This window comes from Plodia interpunctella, chromosome Z (genome assembly GCF_027563975.2).
Source record: "Plodia interpunctella isolate USDA-ARS_2022_Savannah chromosome Z, ilPloInte3.2, whole genome shotgun sequence".
Lineage (NCBI taxonomy): Eukaryota > Metazoa > Arthropoda > Insecta > Lepidoptera > Pyralidae > Plodia > Plodia interpunctella.
In genome coordinates, this window is record NC_071324.2 from 7,016,837 (window position 1) to 7,034,936 (window position 18,100).

At 35.2% G+C, this 18,100-nt stretch overlaps 2 protein-coding genes across 5 annotated transcripts in view; one reads left to right on the forward strand and one right to left on the reverse strand.

Annotated features, from left to right (window-relative positions):
* Window positions 1–6,814, reverse strand: part of Dhc16F (Dynein heavy chain at 16F) — a 40,896-nt gene extending 34,082 nt beyond the window's left edge. Inside the window, exons 1-13 of one of the 3 annotated variants that reach the window (XM_053768512.2) lie at window positions 6,504–6,814; window positions 6,091–6,175; window positions 5,874–5,955; window positions 5,522–5,744; window positions 4,358–4,499; window positions 3,619–3,858; window positions 3,158–3,375; window positions 2,779–2,962; window positions 2,095–2,666; window positions 1,661–1,893; window positions 1,233–1,381; window positions 744–872; window positions 404–510 (exon numbers count right to left, since the gene is read on the reverse strand). In XM_053768512.2, coding sequence (XP_053624487.1) covers window positions 404–510; window positions 744–872; window positions 1,233–1,381; window positions 1,661–1,893; window positions 2,095–2,666; window positions 2,779–2,962; window positions 3,158–3,375; window positions 3,619–3,858; window positions 4,358–4,499; window positions 5,522–5,744; window positions 5,874–5,955; window positions 6,091–6,175; window positions 6,504–6,604 — 2,465 coding nt within the window. In that variant the 5' untranslated portion in view covers window positions 6,605–6,814. Of the gene's footprint in view, window positions 1–403; window positions 511–743; window positions 873–1,232; window positions 1,382–1,577; window positions 1,894–2,094; window positions 2,667–2,778; window positions 2,963–3,157; window positions 3,376–3,618; window positions 3,859–4,357; window positions 4,500–5,521; window positions 5,745–5,873; window positions 5,956–6,090; window positions 6,176–6,503 lie in introns of those variants that run through there. The other 2 variants (XM_053768513.2, XM_053768514.2) reach the window with 2 other exon arrangements.
* Window positions 6,815–7,798: 984 nt separating this feature from the next.
* LOC128682852 (ras-GEF domain-containing family member 1B-like) lies at window positions 7,799–17,564 on the forward strand. Of its 2 annotated transcripts, none has more exons than XM_053767787.1 (12): window positions 7,799–7,974; window positions 9,357–9,614; window positions 9,761–9,880; window positions 10,092–10,346; window positions 10,554–10,699; window positions 10,920–11,064; window positions 11,208–11,465; window positions 11,679–11,822; window positions 12,125–12,204; window positions 12,642–12,743; window positions 13,288–13,460; window positions 13,636–17,564. In XM_053767787.1, the coding sequence occupies exons 2-12, from the start codon at window positions 9,441–9,443 to the stop codon at window positions 13,719–13,721; spliced, it is 1,683 nt and encodes a 560-aa protein (XP_053623762.1). In that variant the 5' UTR covers window positions 7,799–7,974; window positions 9,357–9,440; the 3' UTR covers window positions 13,722–17,564. The 2 variants fall into 2 exon arrangements, with proteins under 2 accessions (XP_053623762.1, XP_053623763.1); XM_053767788.1 differs by having other exon boundaries at window positions 7,823–7,885.
* The last annotated feature ends 536 nt before the right edge of the window (window positions 17,565–18,100 follow it).

Here is an 18,100-nt window from a genome sequence, read left to right on the forward strand (position 1 = left end):
AAACTATTAAAATACTAACACTGCTACAAACTCATGACAAAAGTAAAAATGATTTGTATTACAGCCCAATTTACAAAGGCAGTGCAGTGAAAAGTACACTCATACTTTCATAGTATAATAAATGGCAATAGCGCACGTACACGTACTGCACGCTATTGCCTGTGGTATGAGTACTTTAGTGGCTATTCTCTGTATATCACTAATAGCCTCTCCACCACAACTTTTAGTTATTATACAGTACATATGAGTGAGCGCCACGGAAACCGTTTCACTTTCCAAGGGCTTCATATTCCACTCACACAAACTTATGATATGGTGTATAACAAACGTGTTTGCAATAGACCTGTAGGTACTCATACAGTGCACGACTAATACACTTGATAGCGGAATTAACTATACTAACCATGAATGAAACAAGTCCATCCACTCTCTAGACGATCTCCAAAGGGATTGTCTAAGTTTTACATCGTTTATAGCTTCATCCAATGCCTCAAACCTCGCTGGTGGTATCTATCGACATAGGAAGGTCGTACTATGATAATTATCATCAGCCACTTTAATATACTTATTGCTGCGGCACTAGCCTTTCTTGTGGAGGTATAAGACTATCCCTCTTATTCATAAAAAGTTACATAATAAAATATATGTCAGCTTACCATTTTTGTGAATAAAAGGAATTCCAAACCCAGAAATATATAAAAATAATACAATTTTTACTTTCATAATATTAAAATTAATAATACCTTGAAGATTTTTTGCCAGTCACGTATTTGTTTCTCGCGTGCCGAGCAAGCTGCCAGCTTTTCAGCAAGATCATTGAGAGTTTCCATTACTGTCTCCATGTCCGATTTTTCATCATACAACCATGGTGCCTGAAAAGTTGATGCAGATATGAATTATTCAAAAGGCTCCCAAAGTGGTTAGTATGATAATATTAAATCATAATGTTCGCTAGTTAAGAAAAATGGTGACAACCTGTTTCCACCTCCACGATACTGGCACGTTAACGGCCATGTCTTTTAAACTGGTCCAAATATATAACGATGGCATTTTTTGTTCAAAATATCATATATAGAATGGATAACACTCAACGGCCTATACTAAACACTAAGTTTAGACAAATTTTGTGATCACAGGTACAAATATTTGCCCGCACTATTGAAAATAGTAACCGGTCCTCCAGCCATATAACGGTCGGCCGCGGGTCATAGTATACAGATGAGTGTTCTTACCGCGACTTCATCTCGGAGCTTATTGACGTCCATCATGAGGTCCATTATGTCTTTCCCGATTTGGCTGGCAAACAGGCCGGCCAACTTCGAACGCGTCTCCAGACGAGCGTCTACGTTCGTCCGTAACGTGCCCAACGCGACACTCAACCCTACGAACGGGGAATATTACAAGCTCAGCGAGTGTTGCTATATAAGCCCTAAGACCACAGGCTACGCTACGTTACGTTACTCTGACAGATACTCGTATGTAATACTTAGTCTTTGTTCAAAGCAACAGTGACCTATGAAGCATAATAAAGTTGTTTTTTTTATACTATTAAGTAGGCAAACAGGCATGCGGCCCACCTTGTTTGTCGGAAATTTAACTTTGTAATAACACGTCAAGTCCTCGACATCCCATCTTAATTGGGCTGAGACATCGTACTAACCCAAATACTCAGTCATGTCATCAGGGGGTATGGGTATGTTGAACTCTCCCATGAGATCGTACAGTTCCCGAAGGTATTCCAGTCGCTCTTCTAGAAACACCACGCGGCCTTCGAGACCGTCCATCATAAAATTAAATGCCACCAGCTCGCCGGCTGTTTCTGGTTCCTTAGTGATATCTTCTGTTATGTTATCTATTCCAGCCAAAATTTCATCAATGCAGTCTCGTCCAATACTGGAAATAAGTTCGTGTTTGAATTTCAAAGAATAATGTGTACTGATCACTCGGTGTGCGGTGTGCCGTCTTCTGTTAAGTAACTACATATAGAATCCAAACTTCGTAGCCTTTTGTTCGACAACGAAGGTAAATTACCAAGCGTGAATTAACATGGAATAACGTGGATCAGAAAAAAGTTAACAGTTATTATAAACTTACTCTGGAGTAGTAGTGGTTACAACATCAAACAGCCTCCTGGGTTGCGGCCTGAACAACTCCTGGAAGGGACACAAGCACAAGAATATCAACCCGAGCGGCTGGTAGCTGACCACATCCTCTATGTCATTCATTTGCTTGTTAAACTTCTCGCACAGAAACCTAAACTGCACCGTGTCTCTCTCTTGCTTTATGTCGTCAGTATTCATCTCGTGAGCTTCTCTGAAATTGTCCATGAAATCGTTCATACGTCTGAGGAAGACCCAGACACAGTCATACGCGTTTTGAATTGAAAATGGTATGAATGCTATGTCATCTAGCATTTGTTTATCCTGGTTCATTAGGAAGTACAGGTTTGGCGACACTCCTGCTGACCATTCCACCTGTTTGCCCATAATTGTTGGTTGGACGAATATCTGGAGTGATTCTTCGTTGAGAAAGTTGTGGAAGGTCCTCACGTACTGATCCCAGTAGTTCGTGATGCGCTCCAAGTACGTCATCATTACCTTTTGGCTGGGATTAAGTTCGACCTGTCCATTAACTTGTACATAAGCATCCACTTGGAATAAGGCCCACTGTAATAACATATTAAATAAGAAAAATATGCTAACTTTTAGGTGAACATCATAAAAATTTGTTCACTACGCAGTAAATTTTATACATTTATAGTCGGTATTGATTATGTACCTTGCAAGTTTCGATAGGTCTTGGTACGACTTCAAGAACTTCATCCACCTCTGTGCCTTCGAGCAGTTTCATATCGGGAGTGTACTCTACATGCTTACGCAGCATGTTGGCCATCATGGAGTTGGAGCGCTTCGTTAGTCGGTACAGCATGTAGTTTGTCATATAATCTATCAGCTTGGTGAAACTGCGGGCAAAATGAGATGCTATCATGACTGTCTATAACGTGGCGACTATATATACGTGGATTAGCTAGTGAACACGGCTTTAATCGCTCTAGATTTCTACGAGAACCGCATCATTAACCAGTACGAAAAGTATCCTATGGCCTGCTCATGTTTAATTCAATCTTTTTGTGTAATTAATTAAGGGAAGGTCTTACGCAGCTAATCGCTCGCAGTATTTCCTTTTATTCGCCTTCTCCGTGTAAGACATGCCACCAGTGGGCTTCCCTCGTATAATCTGAAACGGCGGTATGTTACGGTCATCATACACGAAGCCTTGCTGGTACAGTGCTGTGTGGCATGCCTGGGTCACGATGTCCAGCACAACTGTTCGGAATTCGGATAATTTTTCTCGAATATATTCGACACGTTTCATCTGAAATAGTGTAAAATATTATTAACCAGCTGCGCATTCGATTTCCGCTGGGGGGAATTTTTAATAAAAAGTACCATAGTTATTTCAGGCTATGGTCGACTTGTGTACCAAATTTCACCTGTCCAGAACATTTTGGTTGATTGAACAATAAATATCCACACGCACATACACATTATAATGTTAGATTTAATTGGTATACCGTTGATTCACCAAGGTAAAAGTTAGGTTTTAAATTTTACTCACTTGCACTTCAATGAAGTAAAAAAATGCAGTATCCATATCACGGGACAAATCGGCGAAGGTTTTCATATACATCTCGCAACACATGGCCTGAACGCTGAGTAACGCCTTCCCTAGAACTGGAGTGAGAATAAACAAATTCTTCGCGATCTTGGCACGTATTTTACTATACTTCCGGAAAAGTATGGATTTCCGCCACACGTAAAACGCTTTCCAATATCTGTATACTTTAAAGAACTTAATCTGAAAAAAGGATAATATTTCAAATAACAAACATCATGTTCATGTAGAAAAATGTTACGGAATTTCAATAGCCATTCTCACATACATTCAGCGTAGTCAGGTAAATTTATTTCATTTAAATTTCCTTTATAAGTGCCTATACTGAAATAAAATTTACCAGTCATATACCTAAATATTGAAGAAGCGGCGGCGGTTTTGACATCCGCATGTGAATTGTAAGGTCGGTGCTGATCTTGTGGTGCCATATAAGTTTGTGTACCAATCTGACTCAAGTGTGTGTAGTTTTAGTAGACCACGATTTGCTTCCGACGAAAGAGAACATCGTAAGAAAACTGCCGACTAGATGTTTTGATGATTCATCTTCTAGTGTGTGACATAGAGAGGACAATGGCTGTTCAATTTATATTTCTCAAGAAGTGGTTGTATATGTTAAATTCAACAGCTTTTATGAGGACACAAGGATATATACTAAAAAAAGAATAATATTCAAAAATCTTACATCAGTAAGCTTCACAAATATTGTATACTCCTGCTCCCAATCGGGAAGTTTTGTGAATACCATTTCATTGGTATAGTGCGTTACTCCACATGGGCTAATGGTTAGATAGTTTTTCCTGTCGATTCCTTCGTAGGGCACCACACTGATTAATCCAACATGTATTAATTAGAGGTGGCTATTAGCAGAACTAAATAAATAATGTAAGCTATTCCATCAAAAAATTGTATTTGAAAATGTTACGATATAATAAAACAGTACAAATTCCTGTACATTGAATATATTTACATGAAAACAAAATTACGTGATAGATTCAGAAAGAATGTGAAAAAAAAAGCTCTGTCTGTTTGTCTTTGTTATCTGTATGTCTGTCTGTTCTGTGTACAAACATACACACTAATGTTTGGAACTACTGGACAGATTTGAATGAAATTTTTTTGTTAGATAGCTATTAAGCCTGGGTAAAATATAGGGCATAAATTATTTTGAAAACTAGAACACCTGATGGAGAACAATGATGGTATAACTAAACTTTAGGAAATATAGAAATAATGACTTAACAACAGTTGTTCAGCCTGATGAGCATTTTCTGTTGAGTTGAAAAAATCGAAGATCTGGAATACCTTATGCAGACCTAAGATGGACAGCTAAACTACAAGAAATATAGAAATTATGCCCTAATAAAAGTTGTTCAGCCTGTTGAGCATTTCCTGTTGATGTATAAAAATTGAAGATCTGGAACACCTGAAGAGTCGGCTCCACTAAACTATAGGGAATACATATTTCAGTCACATGAGCATCTTCTGTATAGGTATCGTTATGCTTTGGCTGTACAGTAAAATTTCTCACATATTTTGACTCCTTACCAAAAATTGATCGGCCACGCGAACGAAGTCGCGGGCATCAGCTAGTTAATAATATTACAAGTTGTTATACTTTTGTGGAATTGGGTTTATTGTAGCAGTAGGTAGTAATAAACTTATTTTCTGTCTTGTAGAGACTGCTAGTGTCAAGATGAAGGAACAGACTCAGACTGCACACTACTTTGAACCTCATATTTGAAAGACTCACAATAGCTTGTTATATTATATCTAGGTTGCATGGTGTAATTTTTTTTCTGTTGCCATAACAATATATAATGATAACAACAAAAAACTAAATACATACTTGAGGTAATAAGGTGTGAAGTAAACATTTTCAGGATGCACAGCATATATCATATAAAGAAAACCACAAGATGGATGCTTCCGTACAAAGTCTATGACTTCTTTTTGAGAAGCAACTTCTGGTTTGACCTTTAATGGGTCTGTAGTCACATATTCAATTTTCTGTTCACTACTCTCCCTTCTAGGTTCACGTATTTTTATTTGAATTCTTTTCTTTTTTTGCACTGCAATGCACAAAATGTTTAATCTACAGTGAAAAATTATATGAAGTAGGTACTCTAACACTATATCAATGGCATGCTTTAGAATAATTAAACAAATTATATATAATACAGAAACAGACATGGAATTACCTGGAGCTTCCTCAGCCTTGACAGGTTCGTAATCTTTTTTCTCTCTCCTGAATCGGTCTTGTTGAGCTCCATCAAAACCTGTCTATAAAAAGATGTTAACAATAATTATGAAATAATGACTTACATTAATAAAATCCAGCCAAATTAATTATTATCCTTATATAGTACTAGCATTTGCCAATTTTGTGCAAGCTAGTACAGAACAGATTATACATACCAATGGTTCAGGTTTTTCTTTTACAAACTCAATTTTAGCCAGCAACTTTTTGTGGGGTAAGTGAAAAGGAATATCTCTGGATTTCCTACAAGAAAATAAATGCAAATATAACATATTTAACTATATACAGAGTATTACAATAAATAGGTAGGTAATAGATTTTCTTAACTAATACAAATACTTAGCTACTTTGGTTTTTTTTTTGCAACATTTCATAATAAAGAGTGATTTGACCAACTACTTTTTCATTTGTGGTGTGGTAAAGGTACAGCTGTGGTAAATAGAAATCACATTTATATTTGTTCCCACTATGGGTTTCATTGAACACAGGGTTTCATAAACAAAGAACGAAAGGAAGAGAAGGACGGTGACTTTTAATAACATTGAAGCTATTGAAACTATTAAATATGTACCTGGAATAATATGTCGGGGCCTTGCGAACATTTCGTTGTAAAGTTTCGATTGCGGGCAATATTGTAGCCGGTGACCTTCGTCGCTGATCTCCAGGGTGCATGGTTTATAAAAAAATTGCACATTATATTACACAACAACACAAGGGCAACAAATACTCCCTAGTATTTGTCATAGGAATTAATCTTTATAATAAAAATCAATACCTAGTCACAAAATACTTTTCAACTGTTTGTGCTCTTCCTTGGATACCTTTGTTTTTTGTTATTGTTGTCTTGTGGATATTCCACAATTTGTCAGTTTGAATTTTTTGGAACCAACCCGCCAAGCCAAATATGTCGTTCTATTGAATGTCAATGTCATGAGGAAGGCTGTTGGTTTTATTTTTCTCCTATGTAGTAGATACCTACGTCCGTGGCATCCATGGCATTCGAGCGTGCGTGATCGTATTACTTTTAACCTTAATCCACGAGTGAGTCAAACCCATGGATTTAGTAAGTACCTACTTCGTACACTGTAAAACCACGGTTTTGTGGTCTTAATCATGTCATGAGCCATTGGCTACAATACAAAACAATAACTTAGGTTTAAAAACATGGAATATTACGAAATATTACGCAAAGCCCAGCGCAGATGGCGCTACTGGTATAACTATGGTACACTAACATTGCCAATGGAGCCAAAAAGCGCCAATTTTCAATATTGTTGCAGATTTACGACCAAAAATACCTTCTAAGCAAACGTGGTGCGAGTTTAAAAGAAAAAGGAATGGTTCGTCTCGTTAATCTTCAGAACTACTGCGCGGATTTGAATATTTTTTTTGATATATAGCTATTAAGCCTGGACAACATATAAGGTATAAATAATTTGAAAACAGAACTGGAACTTCTGATGCAGACTACAGCAGAACTAAAGAAAATATAGATAAAGCTATTATAAAAATATTCCTGTAGATGTATAAAAATCTAAGATTTGGAACATCTGAAGAAGAGTCGTAATAAACTATGGGAAATATAGATTTTCAGTCTCATGTGCATTGTTTGTATGTATAGGTATCGTTACGCCTTTACCAAAAGTTATTCATCTACGCGAACTAATAATCGTCTAATAATCGTGACTTTGCAGTGATTACTGGCAAGCTCGAAGCGTGATGAGAACGAACCACCCATAAACAAATGTCACAATGCCGCGGTTGTGTTCGCACGTGGATGAGAAATGTAAACTCTAATAGACAATACCTGTTTGTAGACTTCCGTCTAGCTTGTTTATGCTAAATATCAAGCGTAACAAGCTACCTACCTACATAACTAGTCTAGTAGGCACCTACCTACCTGTACAGCAAAAGCATATTTTTCCATTTTATTAAAATTTATTCTGAAGTCAGGTTCGTAAAATTTAAAACCTGTAATCATTATCGTGTCGAAAAAACGTAAAAGTAATGTTCGTTTAATAAGTGGCAATAAGTTGAAAGAGGTAATGTTTAATTTTTAATACAACAACTTTCACCAAACGTATCCGATATGATGAATATATCTATCCACTCAGCGCACATGAGAAACATTTTATTAGGCTGTTCCAATCAACTTTATAAAGGCCCTGCAAACAGCCGAGGCACAACACCGTATAAGTTTATATTGCGATTGTGTGAGTAACGCAAATGTTCAGTACGTACATAGGAACAAATATTTTCTCTGGTTTCTAGGCACCACCTATTTCGGTTGTCGTTGATTCGGTTCGGTACCTATTTCGGTTTCGTTTATATATAACATATACATTATCTGAATGTTACTGGTAATCTCACATGGTAGTTATTTACATGTAATGTTTATTACCTATGTAAAATAAACCCAATAGATACATCTTACAATAGTTTTCTTTATTTATCTTGGAATTTATTTAGATTTTAAGTTTAGTTTATTATTTATTGTAAAAAGGTAGCATTAACAATACATAATGGGAAAAATCCTAAAGTTAGTACCTCATTATAGTGTGACATAATATGACTATTTATATAGCACATTTTGCAATTTTACAGTAAGACCGAAACCTACTAGGTACTTGTCATTTACCTAGTATGATGAGAATTATAATGTGGAATGTAACACATACTTCCTTCCTAGGTGATATTAATGTTTTCTTTCTCCATACATACTTCTCACACATTTCCTCTTAGCCTATGCTCTGCATAGTTTTAAAGAATAACTTATTCGTAAAAAGTTGAAGCATACTTTAAGCTCAAGTATGTTTTGTCTCTTTCTGTCAATTTCAAATATTATACTGGCCCGTTCCAGCTTTGCTTGTGTAAAACATGAGCTGTGATAAATTATACAATTAAATTCCTCTAGAATCACTTCTATCTATCGGTGAAAATCGCATCAAAATCTATACATCAGTTTTTGAGTTTATAGATAGATGCAGTAGTGGACTTTTTTTCTAATATGTAAAGATATTTTATGAAGCCAGTATAATAAAACATAAAATAAATACAATAAAAAGAATTAAAAAATATATTGAAATATTAAAATATCAAATTAGTGGACAATTCATAGTATTTTATTTCAGGCCCCCTCCAGAAAGATCAGTCTACTTGTATACTTTCAGTGTGCTTTGTTTTAATTATTTATCTATTAACCCAAACTGCAATTTTTTTTTTCATGGCCTTTATTAGACACAATAAATATGGTGTAATTCAAATCATGATCAGCTTTTTACTAAACCCTGCTGGATCCACCTCCTGGTTCAACATAATCCAGTTCTTGCCAGGAAATATACTGTTTACAACATCAACCAACCTAGGAAACAGACGTCATAGACTTTGTCTCTTGGTATTAAGGAATGAATAATTATTGTTTCAGATTTTCCAATGGGTTCCTTTACATAAAATGTTCCAGTGGAGCTTCATTTGAAGCTTTTAGAGTTAGTTGCCATCAAGGAATTGAATGGCTATGTATTATTACGCAAGTAAACTAAACGAAGCCTCATGTAGTGGTTGTAATATGAAGGTACCTCCGGCCCCGACCGAGCCGGCTCCGGTACCCCCGCCGCCAGCAGATCACGCTCCACTTCCCCCTGACCCTGCTATCTTACATGGAACTGGCTTGTCATACTATGATGTAAGTTGTAATTTGTCTGTTATGTAATGTAATGCTAGTGTTTGTAGTTTGTACTTGTATGTGCATTCAAAATTGACATTTTGGAGTTTTTTATATTTTTACTTCTTCCCAGAAACATATATTGATTTACAATTGTCTTTTTCTAGAATGACGATTACTACTCAATGGTCCGGGGGAATAAGTTTATGACAGAAACAAGCTGTAAGCATATTGTTATGAATGGTGGTATTAATTTTGTGTCAAGTCAGAAAGTGGAAATGCCACAGGTATTTGTCATAATTACACTTATTTATTTCTATTTTTACATCTACATCCTATCTATGTTAATAAATTCCCAGTGGACCCAGTAGTGGTCCAAGTAGAGATTATCTTGACCATTCTCAAGTTGGCACATACTTATAGTTCAAATTTTGCTATTTGAAAGCAAATTGGCCTTAAATGTTATACTTATATGGTGTTTTTGCATTTTTATTGCAGCTGCCGGCTATATTAGCTCCTGGGACTAAAGCATTGTCTGGGCTGTCTTACGGGTACTGTCCACCAGATAAGGATATTGAATATAAGGATGGTCAAATAGTGAGCGCCTCACTGGACACTTTGGTGGACATGCTCCGTCCGGCAGCAAACAAATCCTTTATGTTCACCTTTTTACTTTGCTCACGCCTGTTTGTTAGGCCACATGAATTGCTCAATAAGTTGTGCAAACGTTACTTTAAGAATTACGATAAAATAGTAAGTTTCTTCATATTTCCTAAGGTTGTTTATTACTTTATATTTGAAAAACATGAATACTGATTATTTGAAGGAATATATTTTAATTCATTAATTTTACTTTATCAGAATATTTTGCTAGAATTGTGTTTTCTTCTTAATGACATAGAAATTCAGCACTAACTAAAGCAATTTTTCCCATATCACTTACAAATTGTGTTTTTCTAGGGAAAAGTTGAAGTGAAAGATATGGTCGACAGAGAGCTGAGTGATATGGTGAGTCTGGTGCGCGTGCTGAACCAGTGGACTGGCATGTTCCCTTATGACTTCCGCGACGACAGGGTAATGGCACTCGTGCGCAGTATAACCCAAAGGTAATTAAAGAAGCGCATACTTTGTAAGCAACAGCTATTTGTAATGTACATTTTCTCGTGGAATGTTATATAGGTAGTAACATGTAAGTAGAATTTATAACATAGCTTAGTATAAATTAACCCTTAACATTCTTATATCTTTAATTTTTTATTGTAACAGTTATATTATTAACATTATACATACAAATGTACAGGCAATACATTTGAAACTTTATTACAGATGTGCAGCTGAGCATATGGCGTCAGTGCGTATTGAAGTGTCCACAATGTTGGAAAAGCTTCTCGATAAATTAACTGCTTTAGAACAATATGAGGAGTCACTGATAGACCAACCTCAAGTGACATCAGTAGATTCCTTACCACAGGTAAGTACATTGTTACATATTTATTCCAATAAAAAATATTTGGCGATTTTTATGATATTAAAAGAGGAAAAGCCGTTTCTTAGCTGTGAGTTATAACAAATAGGTTCTTAGAAATCGGGATAACAATGATAGGCAACTTTCAGGGTGATATATTGACCTTGGGGCTGACACCAGTGGAGCTAGCAAACCAGCTGACTATTGTGGAACTCAGGAGACTTTCTTTCGTTGGCCCAGAAGAGTTTGTTCAGACGTTCGCGCCCGTGCAGCCGGCCCCGACCTCCTCTTGCGGCAAGTCCACCATCAGCATGCATCACATTGAAACCAAGTCCACGAGGAACCTTGAAGCGTACGCGGATTGGTTTAACAGATTGAGCTACTTAGTCGCAACAGACATTTTGAAAGTAAGTGCAAATATTACAATTACTTATGTATATAATACAATTATACACAACTCAATTATATATTTATTGCATACCGACTGTGTACAGCAAGCTTCGCGCATAGTCCCTGGATTTCCCAGGAACTCTGGTTTATGCAATCGTCGCCAACCAGCGTTCCACGAAATCTACCTGTAGGTTACCTTCTCAACGTATGGTCGTATATTTTATTTACAGTCGGTGAAAAGCAAATACAGAGCGCGTGTGATCGAGCAGTGGGTGATGACAGCGCGGGAGTGCTTCAACCTCGGCAACTTCAACTCGCTAATGGCCATCATCAGCGCGCTTAACATGGCTGCGGTCACCAGGCTCAAGAAAACGGTAATATTACAAATGTTACTAAATATGTGTACATACCTTATACACACGTACAAATGTACCTTAACAAAAAAATTGTCATTTGGTAACCCAACTTTCGGGGATATTATTAGTTAATTTAATGTTTGGTAGGCTAACACACACAACATATTCCATCATCTTCGAAAATCATAAATAAATACGACACCACGAAGTAAAACAAAAATGGAGGATTGTAATCATGAATATTTATGAATACTTATGGCGTTTTTATCCATAAATTATTTAGGATCAAATATTACAACATACTGTTTGATTTTATTCAGTGGAGTCGCACGTCAGCGGTATGCGGACAACAGTTGAGGCAGCTAGAGTTGTGTGTGGAGCCCAGTGGGAATCATGCCAGGTGAATAAAATTATTTCACATATATTACATTTTAAGTATTATTTCTTAGTTGGCAAGTGGTAATAAAACTAGTCTCTGCCTACTCCATACAAAGCGTGATAATGTGTATCTCCTAGTTCGGGACGCGTGTGTCAATCACGCAAAATCAGTAAAATCTTCACGAGCTTCATGGCCCAACAAATGCAATTGGGAACTAGTTGCAAAGTCGAAAATCACCATTTATTTAGAAATTAGACCTTTAGCCTATTTCGAAACTCTTTCACATTTTAAATTATTTATGTACCATTTCTTAAAAACTTTTAAACTACTATGATTAACACTGCTAGACATAGAGATTTTGATTCTTAGCGAGTGGTGATTCTTACAAATTGTGGGGTATCTCAACGGGAACTAATTTAGGGCTTATCTGTGTAACCATAACAAATGTCATGTGTCAGGTACCGAGCAGCGCTGGCCGCGGTGCCGACTGAGACCGCCGTGCCGCTGTTGTCCGTCACGTGTCGCGACCTCCACTTCGCGAACCAAGGCTCTCCTTCTAAGTAAACAATATTTTATTTACCACAAGTATACACTAGAGTTTCTTAGTTTTAAGTAGCAACTTAGTAAAACGATGCATTTCGACTATTTACTTCTCCATGTATAGTGTCTTTCGCTTCCTTGTATGACTTTCTTTTCCTATACTATCGGGTTGTTTGTATTGGTGCCGCCATCTGCATAGAGCTTTACGTAATTCTCCCTATCTTCAGTTTCTAGTATAACCAAGGAGCACATCTAGCATTTGGTGTAAATAAAATTTTCACAACGATAATCCAACATTGGTGGAATTCTCTAACAAACTTGCACTATTGTTACCAAAATAGTGCAACAACAAAAACATGTTTTCCAAACCGAATTGATAACATACGCCGCGTTCTCCTGCGGGGAGGGGAAGTGAGTAATTTTGTGTTAAAAAACGTAGCGCATAGCGCAATATGAAGTAAACAAACATAACAACAATAGACGGTTCTCCTTGCTTGTTTTTATAACATGTTTTGTTAGAAAATTGGCGCTTAGGACCTGGCTTAACTATAATGTTCTGTGCAGACTTGCGGGCAATCGCGTGAACTTCGAGAAGTGTTCGCTTCTCGCACGACACGTGAGTGCGCAGCTGGCGTCGCGTCGGCTGACGTCGGACGGCGCCCCCGCCCCGCCGCCACCCGCCCCGCTCTCGCCCGCCTGGCGGTTCCTCAACGACCGGCCCTCGCTTGCAGACACAGGTCAGTAGATATCCTAATGACACTATCTATAGCAAAAAAAATGTAACTGGTCTGTAATGTATTTTGTGAACAAAGTTGTAACGGTGTTAATTCCCAATATTAATCAGCTACTATTGAATTAAATGATTAATTTAAATGATTTTAAAAATCTTCATTTACATTATTTAAATTTCAGCTCTGGAGTTAACATCTTTCGAGCGTGAGCCCCCGGTTGACCACTTGGAGAAGGAACGATTAAAACGACTTCGCGGAGCTACTTAAGAGGTGAACAAGTATTACAATTTTTCTGTCATTAAACAAAAGTTTGTATTCGCTAATTTTACTTAAAAAATCTTTTATAATTGCGAAGATCCTAAATACTTATTTTATACAATAAGCTAAATAAACAAACTCAAATTAACAGTCTAACGACTTCATATCCTGTACAAATTAGACTAGAGTATAACTCTGACTTCTGTTTTATTGACATATTCAAAATTTCTTTAAAATATCTCTTGTAAATGAATATTAATAACAGCTATAAAAGCTGGACCAATTGATTACAGAAGTATTTCATCGTGTGCGTTTCGGATTAAAATTTCTGAACTATGGGTATTTAAAACTGAGCAAAAACATATGTGCACAAATGAATTACTTTGAAATTACAATATAAAAGCATTCGTTAATTACACTCTATGATGTTTGTTAAACTAATGGAATTTGCTGATACTAAGAGTTAGTGATATGAATTTTAAAAAGTTTATTAAAATTATGTAAATTGGAGTTACGTAGCCATTAAAATCCAAGTTCCTTGCCCTTCAGTATTTAAATTTTTTTCTCGCCATTTTAATGAATCTCATAATGTACTTAATAATGTAACTATTCTGTATTTTGATGTTTGATCTCATTTTATGGTTGATGTTATATTTCGATAATTTCTAAGTTTGCGTGTGTGCTGGATGTGAATGTGTGAAAAATATAAATAATCTGTATACACTCTGTGTTTCAATATTTTAGATTTGGTGCATTTGTGTGTTCTGACAAGGTATCTATATAATTTGGAGTATTCGCTGTTAATTTAATACATACTTTTAACATTTTGCCATTGTGTTTCAAAAGGTAACTATATAGTTTTAGCCAGAAATCAGGCATAGGTAGAATAGTAATTAAGATCGGGTACACGTTAAGTCATAATACCGTACATAATCACAGCTACGTGCCATGTATACTCAGGACTTTCATACAAGTTATATAATTTATTTATGGTTTCTTTGTTTCTGATGTCCCGATATTTACTGGATCTCACTGCTATCATCTTAAAAATACATTAAAGGTGTTGTTGTTTGATATGATAATATCTACTCGAAATTTAGGTCTGAGTAATGTTTTAGGAGTTAAAAGACGAAGCTATATATTTTTTGCTTTTCCGCAGTATCATTAACTTTAAATTGATCAGTAATTATGAGATTTAAGAGACCACTCATATTCATAAGTAGCTAATATTTATCTAAATTATTTGTATCGTAATCATATAAAACGTTAGTGTAAGTGTAAGCCTGGTACTTATATAAACCAATTTTTGGAAATATACCATCGCATGCTGTGTACAAACCTTGGTTGCCATGTTTAGTTTTAAGTTCATTAGTTAAAAAGTGCTTTATTTATCGTTTATTTATGTGAACATAATTTGTTATATTTCAATGTTGTTTTTGTTAGACGTAAGTACTGGACTTAAAAATGATTGTGGATCCCGGTGAGTATTAGCAAGATTTGTGCGTGCAATACAATGACTGACCTGTGTGTAAGCATAAATTTGTGTCGCGATTTCTGTTCCACACGAGGTGTGAGGTGTGTAACGGGGCGTTTCAAAATGTTGTAAACACAAATTAGAAAACCATGTAGAAGGGGCAACGAGTAACTAACAGTCGATAATTAAGCCGTGTGAATCTGGTCATACACACATCTTCATCGAAAAATGAGTGTAAGAGACATATATATTTATATAGACATATATACATTTTTTTTAAATACCTTCACATATGGATTGCGATTGCTCTATGCCAATTCTGTATGGTTGATGTAATAATTGAAGGAAATATGCTCAGTACCATGTACTGAGCATATTTTGTTGTTTTGTACAACAATATAAAAATAATGTGAAACAAACGAACATCCATTTCGAGAGGGTAAAGAAAAGCCATTTTTATGCTTCAGATTCGCTTGTATACCTCGACATCCAAGCCAACTTCAAAAGTTGGCTGATATTTAAATGTAGACCTGCAACACGATTGCCAACACTATTGAAAGCCCGAAGCCGAGTGTGAAATAGATGTATTACTCACATCCTGTGACTTCGTACACAGGCTGTGGGTGCTACATTAATTTCTCTTTATACGTAATTAATCAATACATTCCTTTCTAATCGAGACTGAAGTTTGAAATAGGCTTGAATATAGTTATAGTCGTGCGCGGTAATTTTATGTCTGAAATAACGATCAGTATTACAATTATATCTCTAAAATCCAATACTTTTTGTAGTTTTACTGTTGGTTATCGTTATAAATAGATTTTAATGAGCATAACTTAAAAATATAGTTGGGATACTTAAATATAACCTGTGATTATCGTCTAATGTTCTATACATTCCATTCGTGCTTATGTCGGTGTCGTAGCTTTCTTATTTGTGAGGCTATTGACTGAAAAAAATATACATTCAATCTCGACATGACAAAAGACAAAATTTTATGAGTAAGTTTTATGTAATTTTAATAATAATAGTTTATAAATTATACCTACATAGGGTTCAAGTTAATATAAAAAAATATTTACTTGTTACTATCATTAATACTATCTCATAAGAAACGTAATAATATTTACATAAGTACTATTGATTCAATGTGGTTTTAAAGGGTCAAATCTCCTATATTTATGTTTTTATATTCCCACCGACTTAAAAATACTCAAACCTTAGCAATTATTAAACCCTGTCCATTTAAGTACCTATACTAAAGTAATCACACTGGATTGATAAACATAATATACTGTGATTTATTTACGAACTTTATTTAGCGCTTTGGTTCTTTACATAAATATTTTTAGATTTTCCATTTTCGGTTAGTTCACAATGTTTATATTTACTATGCTATTCACTTAAAAGATTATTTGTTATTTATATATTAAAGTAAATAACATATTTTAGATCAATAGAATGTTCCCAACTCATTGTTGCTTAGTCGGTACTAAAGTCCCAAAATTTATAAGGTCCAAATTTCCGGCCTAAGACGATTTGAATGAAAGCTAATGGAATTCTTAACAGAACATCTATCGTACTACAAAATCATTACGTGATTGTGCAAAGTACTTGACATTTTAACAATTTACGTCAACACAATTTATTACAAATCAGACAACAGATAATTGCGAGAACATATCCATATCGCCATCGACTCAATGTCAAATTTCTTGGAAAAACGATATTCCCTTTTCTATATGAATTGGTAGCCATATTAGCATGATTACCATCTTGCAAGTATTCGTGATTGCCTCACAAGTGGGAAGTCAGTTGAAGATCTTTCTTAGGCTGGATCTCAAAATTCGTTTTGTAAAATTAAAAGTCGAGTCATTTATTTATGAAAATTGTTTACCTACAAACTTACATATATCATATACAGACCTGTTGTTTGTTTAATCAACCATTCAATTTAACTAGATTTCCTTGATTCTGGCATTAAATTTGTCCACAAATACAACATATAACTAAAGGTATTGTTTTGTTATACATTTTTCGATAACAGTTATTAATATTTAAAAATAATGTTTAGGGTGCCCATATTATTCCTGCACTCCTTGAAGGTTCTGAGGCATCCGATCGAATTTAGGTTGGTGTAATCAGTTTACGACGTTATATACCTACATACTTACCTATTTTAATAAAAGTGTATATTTATTGTAAGTACTTTATAAGTAGATAATTTATCTAATATTGTATTTTTTCTAATGTATATTATTTCAATTGTAATAAAATCACCGTACTTTCTATAAATTCGTTAAATGTTCTTTACTGTCAATGTGATGTTTATATTGTATCTCGAAACAATATACTAATAAAATACTAAATCATACATATCCTTGTTGTATTTTATTTATATATGTTGATGCGAGACTACAAACATGGATTCTTGTTTGGTTTACGTCTGAAGGCGTTCGGAGTTTTAATGTTTTAAATAAAATAACTAAAAATTAATTTACATTGTTTATTACAAAGTATAATCTCCAGGCGTAATGGAATTCAACGATTTGCTTAACTGACACATATATTATTATATTTTTGACTTGAGTTTCAAAATAACTATATATAATGAACAAAACACGAAAACAGACCTCATGACTTTTCACTCGCACTTTTTCGAACATCCGTCCACGCCAACGGTTGGTTATTTAATGCCGTTTTTTTGGTTGTCTAACCACAAAAAGTCAAATGAATCAATGAACTAATCAAATACGCGCTCGAAAGAGCCAATGAATGAATGAGTGAACTAATAGAACGTACGTTCGATTCGAATTTGTCCGCTCGATCATACTTTTTGATTAAATATAGTATTGTAGAAATAATAATGAAATATATCATATTTTGAAATTAAATATAGTATTGTAGAAATAAT